Source organism: Pagrus major, chromosome 8 (genome assembly GCF_040436345.1).
Source record: "Pagrus major chromosome 8, Pma_NU_1.0".
Taxonomy (NCBI): Eukaryota; Metazoa; Chordata; class Actinopteri; order Spariformes; family Sparidae; genus Pagrus; species Pagrus major.
The window spans coordinates 11283035-11298582 of record NC_133222.1 but is presented as its reverse complement, the minus strand read 5'-3'; the positions used below and the strand labels follow the sequence as shown (position 1 = coordinate 11298582).

The following is a 15548-nucleotide window of genomic DNA, read 5'->3' as shown; positions in this document are numbered from 1 at the left end:
CCACTCCTTAGTTTGACACACCTACTTTGGGGGCTGAGTCCACTTGTGCTCCTATAAATGAATAGAGCATTGCGGCCTCTCCCCATTAAACTAACTTGCACTGAGGACAAGAAGGTCACCTGTCTCAAAACCACCTCAAGCAAGGAAATGTGTTCTGTCAGGTGGCTGAGGTGCCTCCCCCTCATCCTCATGGGTACGTGCCTTTATTTCTTCCTTTGGGAAACTGGGTCTGACCCGCAGTCGGTGTCTGATCACAGGATACCAAAGCAGCTCTCTGTTGACCTGCCCGGGTGCTCAGCTATCATCAGCGGGGACACAGAGGGCATGGACAGGGAAATGGAAGTGCTGCTGTCATCCAGGACAAGACGGAATATTTTATCCGAGGACTTCTACCTCAATGTGACAAAAGACTGTGCAGCTTATATTAGAAACAGAGGTTTCATTACAGTTCCTCTCAGTAAAGAGGAGAAAGATTTTCCAATTGCCTACTCCATGGTGATCCACGAGAAGATTGAGATGTTTGAGCGCCTACTACGAGCTATTTACACCCCTCAGAACATCTACTGTGTGCATGTGGACCAGAAATCCTCAAAAGAATTTCAGATGGCTGTGGGGGCAATTGTTTCCTGCTTTCCTAATGTGTTTGTAGCCACTAAATTAGAAAGAGTTATATATGCCTCATGGTCCAGGGTGCAGGCAGATTTGAACTGCATGGAAGATCTGCTGAGTTCACGCGTCCAGTGGAGGTACCTGCTGAACACCTGCGGGACCGACTTCCCCATCAAAACCAACAGAGAGATGGTTCAGACACTGAAGACCCTGAATGGGAGGAACAGCTTGGAGACTGAAGCCACCAGTGACTACAAGAAGAACCGCTGGCAGTATCATCACAATGTCACTGACACTGTCACCGGGACAAATGTGAGGAAAAGTCCCCCACCCATCAGCAGCCCCATGTATTCAGGAAGTGCTTACTTTGTGGTCTCGAGAGCCTTTGTGAAACATGTGATGCAGGACAGAGAGGTCCAGAAATTTCTGGAGTGGGAGAAGGACACGTACAGCCCCGACGAGCACTTGTGGGCCACTCTACAGAGGATGCCCTCTGTTCCTGGATCAGTGCCTGCAAACAGCAAGTATGACACGACAGACATGCATGCCCACGCTCGTGTGGTGAATTGGGTCTATTTAGCAGGAGATATGAGAAAAGGGGCCCCGTACTCTCTGTGTAGTGGGCAGTACAGGAGAGCGGTTTGTGTGTATGGAGCCGGTGACCTCCCATGGCTCCTGAGGCAACAGCAACTCTTTGCAAATAAGTTCGATCCCGAGGTCGATGATCTTGCTATTAGATGTCTGGAGTCAGTTCTGCGTTTTAAAGCTTTGGGCCAACACTCACTGATGACCAATCAATATTCAACCATTCTGCAAAACTTAAGATATAATGTATTCATGAAGGCAGCTCAGCATACTTAGAGAAGCTAAATATTATAGAAACCACATTAAAGGTGCACTGTGTTAGTTTTTTGGTCACAATTTGGGTTATTTTGTTTTTGAACTCTGGGACTTTTAGATGGGCAATGTGCTCTGTCTGGTTGTTTATAGGCCTGTAAAAAGAAGCATAGTGCACCTTTTATGGTGGAAATATTGTTAAGGATGTTCTACCTGAAATATTCTGTTCCCATTTTTTCTTAACACTATCAATCTTGAACTGTAATGTGAATTAAAACATACATTCTGTAGTCAATTATCAAAATACTGTAGCATATCTCATGTAATTTCTCATATTGATTTTTGCAACTGATCATTATTGTTAATGTATTGATATGGACCTCATGTAACAATCTGTGCATTTTAATATTAGTGCCAATTTATTGAAATGGCTCTTATGTAACTTAACTGTATTTTGTGCAATTTTATATTGTTTTTCCATAGATTACCATGGATCTTATTTGATGTTTTAATATATTCAGTGAATTTAATGTTAATGTAAAGCTTACCAATATCTTTATTTATGATTTCAATGAAATCTGTATTTGTAGTGCCATCTAGTGGATTCTAAGTGGGAAAGATCTAAAAGGAACAAAAAACTACACAACCTATTGTAATGTGGTTATGGTCTTAATCGTGCCTTTGGTCTCTAAATACTCTAAGTACTGCAATATTGTTACCTCTGTCTTGTTACCCTGCAAATCCGGCTTTAGATGGAATAAACAAAATACAAAACAATGATGTGGATGATGATTTTACTTGGAGGAAATGTTACATTAAGACCTACATTTTTGTTGCAGATTGTTGCTCTCACAAATGTTCTCTCTCCACCAGTCAGAGGGCACATTCAAGTGAGGGGCAAAAAATAAAACTTTATTTTCCCCAGGCAGGATTTTAACAGAGAACATCAGCAGTGAACAGTGAAAAAGATGCCGTCAAAACTTGTTCTATGAAATGCCACTCAAATGGTCAGAGACCTAAAATGCGGTTTAAAATCAGAGCAACCATAAAAATATATTAATTTCTCTCCATTGTCACCTTTTGAATATAAATATATATTTAAATGTAATAAAGCAGAACATGCATCAACCATTTGTAACAGAGTGCCTTAAATAAAGTGTAGATACAGTAACTAGGTAACACCAATAAGCTAAGTTTGACATGATGATATACCGGCAGTAGATAAAAAAGATTAAAAACATTTCAGACAGCATGTGGAAAAACGCCAAGGATCAAGCCGGAAGTAACTTCCAGGATGTAACAGGCAGCATAGTTTCAAAAAGGCACTTTCTCGATGCAAAGAGCTAAGTCTCCAGTCACGTTGCCCAGAATATAAACAGAAGAGTGGCTGCGGTTCTAAACATTCTTCATCGTTCTCCTCCTCCACATCTTGCAGTGCGGGCAGGGTCACTCTGGAACAGCAGCTGCTGCCATCTCCACTTTGCCGTGCATGTCCTGGTCGATCCTGCAGACAAATTCAGTCATTAACAGTCATTAGACATCTGTGTGATGAGAGCAAAGACAACTGACATAAGCAAGGCTGCTACAATGCCCATAAACACACTTTTCAGATAATCATATCATGAAATGTGATCATTACCTTTACACCATTTTTTTTTATTTACTAAAACTATTTCCCATACAAATACCTAATTTGGTCTGTTTGTATTCTACATATATTATATTTATTCTAAAATATTATCCATGCTCTTTTTAGTGAAAGCACTTAAAATATTTGGGCAATACAAACCATCAGCATCAGCTGTATTATTATGAGTTATGAGTAACTATGGAAGCTCATGCCACTATTAACAGATGCACAACAAATGGTGGCAGTTTTATACAAAATACAGTCTCTTTGAAAACACTGTGGTTAAGTTTAACATCCCATCTGCAAATCAACCGAACGCTCACTACTTACCAGTAATGAGCAGAATATTTCTGTGAGCGAAGGCTAACAAAGGTTTGTAGTGATTACTAAACATCAGCAGGGAGAGGGAATGCAGTGAGTCATGCAGAGAGCTGTGAGAGTGGACAGGCCGGGTGTTCGGTGAGGGCGAGTTACTGAGAGGAACCATGTGAGGAACATGGTTACAGTGCAACCACACACCACAGTGACTAAGATGAGCTACTTCCTTGCAGTTGCACCCCGTTCAGTAGTAGAGACAAACTTACCCAGCATCAACTTCATCAAATTCTAAACCTGTTTTTTAAAAAGACACATGCATTAAGTGCTACTTGGTGCCCCAAAAGCAGCAATTCATCTACACCAACTTTGTAAAAAAAAAAAGAAATACAGATCTCAAGGCTGAAAAAAGGACATGCCATGTTTTAAACCACACACAGCTGTTATGATTTTGAGGAAATAATAAGAACACATTTTACATGAAGTGGCTTCGAGATTAACTTCACAGAATTGGCTCAGAAATGGGATTTAGTTGGTTAAACAATCACCAAGCCACCTATTTTTGGAAACCAATCAAACAGCTTCTCAGCCTGCTTTTTAGGGAATTTGCTAAATCTACTGAGAGGAAAAAGTGGGACATTTGGGGAGCAAAGTTGTTGATTTTGGCTAGAGGGTAGCAGCAAATCATCCAACTACAAAAACACGGAACAGAATGAGGTGTGTTGGTGCATTTCTGAGAGCCAACGGATCGCCTTGTTAGTTTTGTGAAATGCAAAAAAAAAAAAAAAATGCTGAGACTGATCCTGGGTGCAGGTGCATATACCTTTTACGGCTTTTCCTATTTTTTTCGTCGTCAAACCTTAAGAGGGGGCAGGGAAATGGAGTTAAGCAAAAGGAGAAATACACAGCCAACAGCAACCAAACATCCAAGAGCAAAAAACATTTGATGAGTATCTGTGTCTTTTTTAAATGCCACGAGGATACAAGATCCGCCCTCAGGTTAAGCCACATCAAGGAAAAATACAGCGTGAGCCATTTCTCAGCATGAGCTCAACAGCAATGCGTAACAGCCAAGGTTAACACTAGAAAATGAAGAATGTATTCTTTTTTATAGCAGTTTAAAGGACAAAATTATCTAGATGCAATTATTTTCAGTCATGCTGACACGAGTTCAAAGAGCTCAGATAGTGCATAACTATCATCAAATGTACATTTTACAAAGGAAAATGCATCAATAATAACACATATAGTGTAAGTAAAACAATCATGCTTATAGGCAGAGAGCGTTCATTATTTTGGGAAATGCCTGAATCCTGCCGGGGAAAACTGGGACGAGTATGAATTGTGCAACCAATAACCGCTGACATCTTGGGCACATCCCGTTTCTCTTAATTGCATCCATGTTTCCCTCACTTGCGTCTTTTCCTTGCATCTTAGCTCCTCCCACCGAGGATTCGTGGAGAAGTGCAAGGAAACCGTGTAAGGGGAGAGGAAACAAGAAATGTTGAAATACGATGTTTTAAGAGAAATGAGACGTCCTTTCCTCTGCACCGTCATGTCAAGTAACGTCCGTGACAAGTCACATTTGGACTCGATGCTGAATCAGAAAAACAAAATATAAACCTTGATGGTGACACACTTGAGTTTAAACTGTTATCTCTCACTCTGGTATGAGACTCCAGTGATGTTTTCATGTATCAGATCAAAGTGATCCGCTGCAGCGTCCAATCAATAACTAAGGGGGGCGTGTCGGCTGGTAAAAATATTTCCGTGAAGGCTGCTCTCGCGTGTCCTCGCTCATCGCACCTCAAAGCACAGTTAAGAGCATAGGGGAGGCCTGCAAAATGGCGGACAGGAACGACTTCCGGTTTAAGCGAGGATCGGGAAGCGGGGAAACGACAAATAAGAGAAATGAGATGTACCCCTTGGCTACACTAGCAACACAGGAAAGGCAAAATGTTGTTGTAGCACCACCTACAGACTGAAATGTTGCAGGATCACTCAGAGCTGATTCCGCAGATGCACACAACGCTACTAGAATACTAACTAAAATTGGTGAAACAGCTAATGGAAAAACCGCGAGGCACATCAAAGACTAATTTTTTTCTTTTTAAGGATTTGTTTGGATGTTATCGGAAAATTAGCAGATGTGGAAGGGAACCTATCTTAATGCGGTTGTAGTTTTTAAACAAATATTTTATTAAATTGCATGAGCAGCCATGTATTGCTCCACTGCACTGCGGCTTTTAGCTTTCCAATCTGTCATGAGCAGGTCAACTTCATATGGGAACAGAACATGTCTACCATTAATCAACCCTCAACCGGGAAACACCCTGATAAGTAAATATACTGCATGATGAGTATGCTAACATGCTTACAGTCAATTCAAACACTCAGGTATAAAAACCAGAGGGCCAACTGACTAAATTTCTGTTATGGCCTTGGAATTATATTAATTAGCTTACAGACAACATCTATTTCGTCTTTTGCCTTACTTTAAGAGCCTGAGAAGTGCTGATGTGCTTAAATGGAGCATACTTACTGTTTGATACAATCTGGTATGGACACATACTCCATTGGAACCAGCTCTGCAAGGTCTGCCAAGCTGTACACATACTTGATTTTCTGACTGAATTTGGTGCTGTGAAAAGAAGCAGGAATTGTCAGAATCTAAAGATTAACTGAGAAGATCTTTATCTCATTATTCCAATGACCTTAAACATTTAAGTTACCTTATGAAAGGTTTTGTGAGTGCCAGCAGGGTGCGAATAAACCAAGAGGGATGGACGATTATCAAAGACTTCAAGTTCTTTCTTAACCTGTACAGAAAGAGGGAGAGAAGCCGTTTAGCGACATATCGGTTTTTGAAATAAATTGTAAAAACTACAACTGAGACTCACCTCCTATCAATCTGCTGATAACACTTTCGGAGCCAGCCGACAGTTGGCATCTTTTTCCGAGAGGTCGCCCCGTTCAAATACACAATCATATAGTTCTCAGCAACCAAAAGCTCCAGTGTGCCGATGACATACCTGCGACAGGAAAATTCCATTAGCGCTGGTTGGAAAATATTTGGCCCACGAGGCTCGAGGAATTCTAATAAACACTCACTTGAATAAATTGTCCATGATGTATCTGTAATTTGGTTGATTGCTCTCAGGCATAAAGCACACAGCAAACACAATTATGGCATTCAAACCATCTCCATAGTAACCTGCAGTGAAAAGTCATAGTTTAGAAATTGATGTTTCAGCATCAAAACACTGTCTTCATTGTCCAGACATTTTATAACTTGACACAGACTGATCATTTCAAGTCCAACAAATCTGAAAAAGCTTGTTCATCTTGCACAGACATACTTAAAATGACTGTATTCTTGTGTGTGTGCCAAGTTTTACAGTGTAATGCCACCAACCTCCGTGGCTGATAACCCTCTTGTAAGGTTCAATGGCCTTCATGTCCACTCTGTGTTCCTGGTCTCCGATACGAAAAACCCGCCAGCGTCGACCCTCCTCCCTCTCCTCAGAGACTGAGTACTCCTGGACCGACTCCACACCCTTCTGTAGCAGCTCTGTGGTTTTCGGCTTGGGGAGATCGTCTGAAGGAGAAGAGTCATTTTAAGACTACAGTATGAATATGACATCCCCTGGATGTGAGGGCTGCCTGATGTTATCAAATCAGATCTATTTTGATCAAATCATTTATTAAATGATCACTAAATAATTCATTATTGAACTTTTCAATCACATGCATTTCGATCAGTGAAATTTAACATTACATTTCATTTGTTGCTTTTATCTTTCGCATCTTGTTGACATGCTTTCTCTCCAAATTAACACCAACAATCACATCTGAACTTCTGTGTCTGTGTCACTTAGGGTCATTTTTTTTCAAGGGGGAAAATGAACTGCACTCATGAACCTCCGTCACATCACAGTATGTAAAATAGGAATAAAACAATGGACACAGTACTGCTGAAATTTCTCAGGAAGACATCTGTGCACCATTTGTAGGACGTGTATGACATCAAGCAAAGTATTGAAATGATCATGTGTATTGAACATGCAACAAGCAGAATCGAAAATAAGTGAAGAGTGCAACCAAATCACAGCAACACACTTTCTTGAGGATCTCTCTTTGAGCGGCCCATTTCCTAAATATATGATTCAAACACACCAATCTGTGTTTCTTTTTTAGAGATTTAGCCTGAAAATAACTAGTGAGATGTTCATCATTAATGAAACCATCGAGTACAAACATTTTGAATCACATAATGCTGCACAAAATTGCTGCATAATTTGCACAAATTATGCAGCACAATTCATTTGTAGCTTTCCCTCTCTACCTGTACTTATTTCTATCCTTATGCTGCTGCAAAACCTTACTTTCCTCCCTGGGGATCAATAAAGGCTTATCTTGTGTTATAATGTAAGATTCAAGGAGTGCAATGACAAATGTAATATGGCTCCAGTTAAGGCTGAATTCATTAGGCACACATATTTATAATGCTATGTCAATATTCAATTATTATCTAATTTCTTGTGATGTCTTGTAAAATATGGCACACTGAATGACTAAAAACTAAACAGCACATGTTAGCAAATGGCTCAAAAGGCTAGAACTGATAACTGCAGCATTACTGTGCAGATTAAACCACTTCCTAACTGACAAGTTGCTTCTGATTGTTTCCTCAAGATCAAAATTTTAAAGAAAGGAAAAATAACATGCACAAAAACATCAACTGAAAATGAAGGGTTTGAAACATGAAACCTCCCCATGATTTGTCGAACAACTTAAGAAATAATCTGGACAATAGGGGTTGATTGACTCATGGTTTGGAGTGAAAAAGACGGGGGCTGTCCAGGAGACCTTACCACACGGAAGAGAGAAACCTGTTGCTGGCCTGCTGCCTGTTTCCAGGCACTGAATGGAAACAATTCTTCCAAGTGAAAAAGAGGAAGGCAGCAGTGTGGAAACACAAAAACAACAAAGCACATTTTAACTACACTCAGGGCAGTCAGCTGCCTACCCATATCTGTAAGATCAAGGAGGGAAAAAGCCAATGGATCAAAGCACCAAGAAATAAAAGTCTGGTCTTTAAACACACTTGCTTCACCGAACAAGGCTAAATCTTTTCAAAGTGTCTCTGTACCTCCCACTTCTTCAAGTAAACCTTTAGTTAACCTTTAATGTTTGAACTTTCAGTATGAACAAAACAACAGGATATTAAGATACTAAGTAGGAACTGTAACTGTAGCTCTGTCATCGCATGCTTTAAAGTTCCTACCTTCCCATTCAAACTCATTGCTGTTGTCCGAAGGTGTGTCTATGTCATCGAGATCCAGTTCTGTACTTTCATCCAGCTCATCAGAGAGAAGAGAGCCTTCACTGCGGTCCAGTGTAAGACTGATTTCTGGAGCTGCAAGCTTCTTCTTTGCCTTCTTGCCATGGTTCATTGCATAGCCTAGAGTAGATGCCAAATCATCAGTGATTATACTGTTTGAAAGAGCAATTAAAGGATAGGTTCAGATTTTTTTCAGGTATATCATAATACAATACTCACAAGATGTGAAAAGATCTTTTCCAAACACATACAAGGTGCTTATTCATGCAAAAATACATTCTGTTCAGCCAGAGCTAATATGAGGCTTGATTAGTCCAAGAACATTACAGTCTTTTTAGAAGAAAATTCCCTCTTTGTGACTGTCTCTCCACTGCAGCTCAGCAAAAAAGACATAGTCTGAGAAGAGTTTGTACTAAAAAGCCAATTATGATACTTACTCAAACTGTCTCGGTCTCATATTATGCTTTTTCACAGCGGTCTCCCCTTCTTAAATCTTTCCCTCCCCTAGCCCCAGAATGAACTGGGATGAGTACAATAACACTGTCAATGTATATATGGGCATGTGAATTTTAAAATAGACTCTTAAAAATGCAAACAGGTCCTTAAATCTTCTCCTGAGTCACTGTAGCAATGCACGCAAGCAAACAAGTCTGTTTTCCTTACCAGGGTCTGCCTCTTCAGAGGTTCCTGCAAAAAGCTCATCTTCAAGCTCCTCTTCCTCTGGCAATGGCCTAATAATCAAACAGGAGGTAATCACTTTCAAAACACAAACATGTGATAGAAAGCTGTGAACCGTGATCCATAAGTGATTTAACAACATTATGAGATGAATGACAATACCGTGGAAAGTCCTCATCCTGCCACTCTTCCTTAAGTTCAACTCCTTCCATTCTTAGACGGGCTTCTGTTGTGGCAACTGACTCTTGGCGCTCCAGGCTGGGAATGAAAACATAAAAAGGTTATGCCATCTTTAATGTTTAGTGATTTTTAATTGCTAAAACCCCCCCTTGCACTACAGATGTATTAAGATCAAGAGCGGGGCCAGAGGAGATTATGTATGACAAACTAAATCCAAACACATAATTGGTTATCCGTCAACATTTGCTTGTGACTTGTACAATCCTCAAAGGATTATGGGGGAGACATAAACTAAGATTCAAAGGTAATTCTTGTTCATTGGTTAATACATCAGCAACTTAAACCTTTACAAAGTTAGTGGATATGGATAGTGACAGTGACAAAACACTACTAGATACACTACTACTACTACACTAGTAACACTACTAATAGATACACATGATTAAAACTACACAAAAGCACGATTATACACTCTGCCAACAAGGTTGGAGGTTTTAATGTTGTGAATAGGCAAGGCTATGTTGAGAAAGTGCAACACATAACAATATGGCCATGTGCAATATCCAGTTTTTTCAGTATTTGTAAATTATGATGGAAAAATTATCATTCCGACTAATCTAGAATCTTATCGCAATGTCTGGCAACATAATCACAATAGGATTTTTTAACCATATCTTGCTGTCCCAGCTAAAATGAAAACCTTGTTTAATTGACAGATTAGAATGCAGAAAAAGATGCAAAAATATCAGCCACTTTTTTGCATCATTAAGCATCATTTTTATTTTCAGGGTGGACCTTAAACTTCCAATACTTAGTGTATAAAGAAGGGTAATAGCAGCTTTTCATGTGGTGTGATCAACATGGCCTGTTACTTACCACCTAGCATTACACGAAGTCAGTACACACCAAGCATATTGTGCTGCTTAACTATCACAACGGTTCTTAACAGTGTCTGTTGCATTTTTTTCAACAAACCAAATACTTTGATATGAGAAGAAAATAACCATGACAGCTTTTTTTGTACCAGCTTCTGGAAAGATGAGTCCTGCATGTTAACCGAGAATCTCCTCGAGAGTTTCAGCTCACAACTAGCCACATAATCAGATCACTGGCTTCTTGAATAGCTTACAAGCTTGTGTGAAGGGCTTAGTTTATAAACCATAAGGCTACTCGCTAATGCTGATCATGGTATCTGTATCTTTGAATGTACAGAGCTCCCCTTTGATGCATTAATCGCATACATGGCTGTACTTGTGCTCCCAGACACAAAAACATTCTGGGCATTCGGTACTCAACATTTCATAACGTATCAGTATAGCTGTTTGCTTATGTATAGCACTAATCCCCACATCTCATTTGAAATCCAACTGAGAGAGGTAGAAGTGCCACAGGAATGTGGTTTCCTGAGAGGGAACCACTGCAGTCAAAGCGCAATGTTTTAATAAATTTAATAGTGGTGGTGAGCGGAGTTAAGCTACAGAAAGTGGTGGAAAGTAACTAAGTACATTTTCTTAAGTATTTCCATTTTAAGCTACTTTCTACTTCACTAGCACATCTAAAAGAGAAATATTGTACGTTTCACTTTCAGTACATGTATCCAACAGCTTTAGTTAGCCCACTACTCACTTTACAAATTAAGATTATTTATACAAAATATAAATCAGCTGACAAATAATGATTTATTTAATGGACTATTATTACTATTACTATTACTATTATTAGTATGACTATTTGTACTTAAGTAAAAATCTGTGTGCTTTTCCCCCTGCTGGCTGCACATCAGTATTAATACTGTATATGATTTTGAAATTTGTCCGTATCTGTCATCTCCTTAATACAATTGTTAAAGGTCAGCCAAGTGACGTTGCTCAGCTGTCCACAGATGACAGTTACACCTGCACAATATCAGTCTAAAAACCACCCCTGCAATTATATGCACAACTTTTTCGAGTTTCCAGTTTTTGTGTAGGTTTGTGTCAGAGAAATGTTGATATAAATTTGCAGAGTTTTCTAGTCCTAGTCCTGGTATTATAATATGATCCTCCTGTTTTGACCACAGCTGGACACAGTAAGATGAGACTGCACAGGTATTCCTGTTATTGTGTCCACCCTCTCTTTGATGTTCAGGAAATAAATTTCATACCAGCCTCAGACGAGCTTCTGCTTTACTGGCCAGGCTACAAATACAGGGATGCCAAGAGGTTTGGGAAGGATATGTCCTGACTCGTTTGGTATTAATGTTTGTTTGTAGGCCAGGCGATGAATTAGAAATATGTCTAAACAATCAGAGTCGACCGATATAGCTTTGCAGGGACTGAAAACTGATATTTGCAACTAATATTCATTGAAAATTGTACTTAGGAAAATCAACCTAAGTACAATTTACTCAAGTACTGTTCTTACGTACAATTTTGAGATACTTTACTTGACTGTTTCCACTGTCTGCTACTTTATACTCCCTCTCCACTACATTTATTAGATATATTTTGTTACTGGTTACTTTGCAGATTCAGATTATTCAATGTTTATAAACTATTAATTGTGACATGTTGGCAATCAGATACTGTTGGAGGCAGGACATTGAGTGAGAGGATGTAGCACTCAGAGCCAAAGTAGATACTGATACAGATAAAATGCTGAATATCGGCCCTGATAAGTGGCCAGGGCCAATAACAGGTCAACCCCTGCTAAAGTGCTATTGGTTGGACAGCCATTATGGGGTCCATTCTGGGTCAAATAAGTCACTTTTGCCTGTAAGAGAAGATTTTCAATCGAGCACAGCAAATCAAGAGTGATTAGCACTGGCACTGACAATGACCAGGAAATAATCTCTGGCATGTCAAACAACATTCAAACCCAGTAGTCTGGAAAACATCCATCTGCCTCAGGTAGTCTGGGAGAACAGCATTCTTGCAACAGGAAGATGAAACCACAAAAGTAGCTAATGGGTTTATGTTGCCAACATAAATACAGACCTTCCAATGGGTCCAGGTGGCGGCAGGCTCACTGGGGTTGAGCTCCTTGCTCCCGGCTGTTTCTGCTCATTGTCTGGAGTTGTCCTTTCCTGTGGCGTACCTCTTGTTTTGGTTGGACTCTCTTGAAGAGCCTCTTCGCCATTTTCAACCGTGGACGCTGTGCTAGTTTGTAATTCGTCTAATTCCTCCTCGTCGCCTTCTCCCGACACTCCAGAAGATGAAGGACTAGATGTCTGTCTGTTTCCCAGCTCCTCATGAGTCCTCCTGGGTGTGACAAACTCTGGGCTGCTATTGTTGAAACTCATATCACTTACACCCTTCAGCACCGCTTCGCTCTCTATCACATCCGATGCCATATGTTTCTCCAGTCGACCTTGTTTTAGAGCAGCTGAAAGAGTCCGACAGTGACACGTTTAAAACCCCGGTTTGCTTATTGGCATATATCCGATAGCTGGATTTGACTTACACAACTTCTTTAGAAGTTTGTGGCTAGCGTGGTAGCTCTCGTCCGCTATACGGCTAGCCGAGAGGGCTGTTGTTGTTGTTGACAGCTAGTTATGACAACTAACAGCATTATCTTATTAGCCGAGCAGTGTTAAATGTCACACCGGGTGCACATATAGTCAACTTTCCTAAATGCGTCACAGTGGGAGAAGTCGGGAGTACAAAAAGTACGCTAGCTTTGCATAAGCAACGGTGCGCAGTGATCCTACTTATCAATTTCCTCCCTTCCTTCCTTCCTCCAAGTCAGAATGCTCTCCCGTGAACGTAACAGACGTCGGTCACGCTAGCGTACGGGGCTACAGTTAGCTAACTTAGCCACAGGAAAACACAAGCTAATGTTGTGCGCTTAACGCCGGCACGAAGCCATAAAACCAAGCCGGTTGTCAACTACGACGCAACTTTAGGACAGCTGTTCCATTGATCCGTGTAAAGTTTAAAGTCAGTATCCGCTGATTTAACTAGCCGGCTCCTCCGGTGGAAGTTGTTTGCTAACGACGCTAGCTAACTAACTGAAGCGCTCTGTTGTTACTTTTCCTGCTAGCGGTGGCAAAGCGTACTGTGGGGTTGCCAGTTGTGTTTCCTACAGGTTTGTATATGAACTCGCTGTCTTCTTCTCCCAAGCTTAAAATCCACCCAAAAAAGCACAGCGAATTATTTTACATTGCTGTTTTGTTGCGGTGTTTTCACCATCTGAACGAAAAGTGTTTTCACTGCCTCGTCTCACGATGCAAAATATGATTTTTTATCTAGTGAGTAATTCCTTTCAGTTTCAAGTTGAAATATTCAAAGAAAGTTGATAAAGTGCATTGCTTCCTACCTGTACTTAAAAATGAGTCATATAACATCATTTAAAGGCTTTAACAAAGGATTATATACATAGATAATAAAAAAATATGCGTCTAATGTTTCTGACTGCTATGTGGAAAATCTTCAAACCTGGCACCCCTGCCAGTTTTGATTCCTCTGTGGACTGTTGAGGTGTCACTGCCCAGCAGGGTTTCAGTGCCCTCTGCTGATGGTGAAAAATAACATGTCCACACTTTGTTTCCACATTATGGAAGACTATTTATATTGTCAATTGTACATAGTTGTACCTCTGTGCCATTTAAACTCACAATATATTTATTTTGGTGTAAGAGGACATAAGTTGCGTGAGATCATGGGAGCTGTTGTTTTCATTGTTCAATAGCCACCATAGCTGATGAAAATCTATCTGTGACTCAGGCAGAAATGTGTGTGGATAAAGCACCGTTATAAAACTGTCTTCACCTTAAATTTAGACTATTAAAATGATTATTCTGGGTTGGAACATTGTTGGAAACATTTGGGATAATGTCAGTACACAACTCTACAAAATATATAACATTTCTAGTAGACATTTTAATGCAGTAATGTTTCATATTATATCTTTAAGAGAAGAGTACACAACCTACAATCAGCTCATATAATGTGATACATTGTCATTGATTCAACACAAATAATATTACAATATAACACCCGGAAAATTTTTGAATGTAGGATTTTGACTTGAAACAGAGAAATTTTACATTGAAGTATTTGCTCCTTATGTTCAAGATCTTAGTACTTCGTCCACCACTGGTCTATTAGTATTTACTATATGTCTACTATTAGTAGTTCTATCTGTTTGTTTGTTTGTTTGTCTGTACAAAGACACACATTTGTAACCACAACAATGACAGTAGAAGTCAACAGCCCTATACATAGTGTTAGACCGGGGAACAGTAAAATGTCAGACTCTGTATATTGTTAAGTGTTGCATCTAACTGTCTTTTTCTTTTTTTCTCTTAGATGATTGTGGATACACATGCTCAGGTATGGTGACAGAATTAAAGACCACATATTACATCAGGTAACAAAATGTTTTTTAATTGTTCATATATCATTTCTGTCAGGGTTTTGACCTCACCAAGTTTTATCTTTGAACTTAGTGACTAGTCTTTGCCACTAGGTGGAGGCAGATGCTAACGTACACACTGTAGTCTGGGGGATGCCTCTCTTGATAAAAGGCTGCTGTGACTTAAGTGTGAAAAGAAAACTGGACCAAAGTTTGAGGTGTGATGAGGAGAAACTGCTAATTGTAATTAGAATAACACGAGACAGCTTTTAACTCATTTCCAGATTTGTCTGAATTTAGCAACGAAATGCTGTCGTGACTTTCTTTTTTAATTCAGGTAAAATTGCATGTTTTTTAAAATAGTGATCATCTCAAATGAATACGGTTGCAGTCAATAAATATTTCTGGAGAGTAGTGTCCGTCTACTTAGTTTTAAAAGCTTTCAGCTTTCAAACTGCAGGGAGTCACTGCAGCAAATGCACTATAATTTCTCTTTTGGGGACAGTTATAATAGCTATTTTACTAACAGACCTCATGGTAAAAAAAGAAAAGAAAAGGCAGCTATAGATCTAACATAATGATGCTGCCTGGTTAATACCTCCTCTGTGTGCAGCGGATCAT

The 15548-nt window shown here is 39.8% G+C and overlaps 2 protein-coding genes across 4 annotated transcripts; one reads left to right on the top strand and one right to left on the bottom strand.

Annotated features, from left to right (window-relative positions):
- The first annotated feature begins 477 nt into the window (after positions 1–477).
- gcnt3 (glucosaminyl (N-acetyl) transferase 3, mucin type) lies at positions 478–1470 on the top strand. Its single transcript, XM_073471784.1, has one exon. It carries the CDS (start codon positions 493–495, stop codon positions 1468–1470), a length of 978 nt encoding a protein of 325 aa, XP_073327885.1. The 5' UTR covers positions 478–492.
- A 753-nt stretch (positions 1471–2223) lies between these two features.
- bnip2 (BCL2 interacting protein 2) lies at positions 2224–13601 on the bottom strand. 3 transcript variants are annotated; one of them, XM_073471454.1, is made up of 12 exons: positions 12569–13601; positions 9576–9671; positions 9399–9466; positions 8679–8855; positions 6807–6989; positions 6503–6605; positions 6292–6423; positions 6124–6210; positions 5934–6032; positions 4215–4250; positions 3661–3688; positions 2224–2950 (listed from the first exon to the last, which is right to left on the bottom strand). In XM_073471454.1, exons 1-11 carry the CDS (start codon positions 12922–12924, stop codon positions 3676–3678), a joined length of 1350 nt encoding a protein of 449 aa, XP_073327555.1. In that variant the 5' UTR covers positions 12925–13601; the 3' UTR covers positions 2224–2950; positions 3661–3675. The 3 variants fall into 3 exon arrangements, with proteins under 3 accessions (XP_073327555.1, XP_073327553.1, XP_073327554.1); XM_073471452.1 differs by lacking the exon at positions 3661–3688 and having other exon boundaries at positions 12569–12956; positions 13035–13601; XM_073471453.1 differs by lacking the exons at positions 3661–3688; positions 4215–4250.
- Between the last annotated feature and the right edge of the window lie 1947 nt (positions 13602–15548).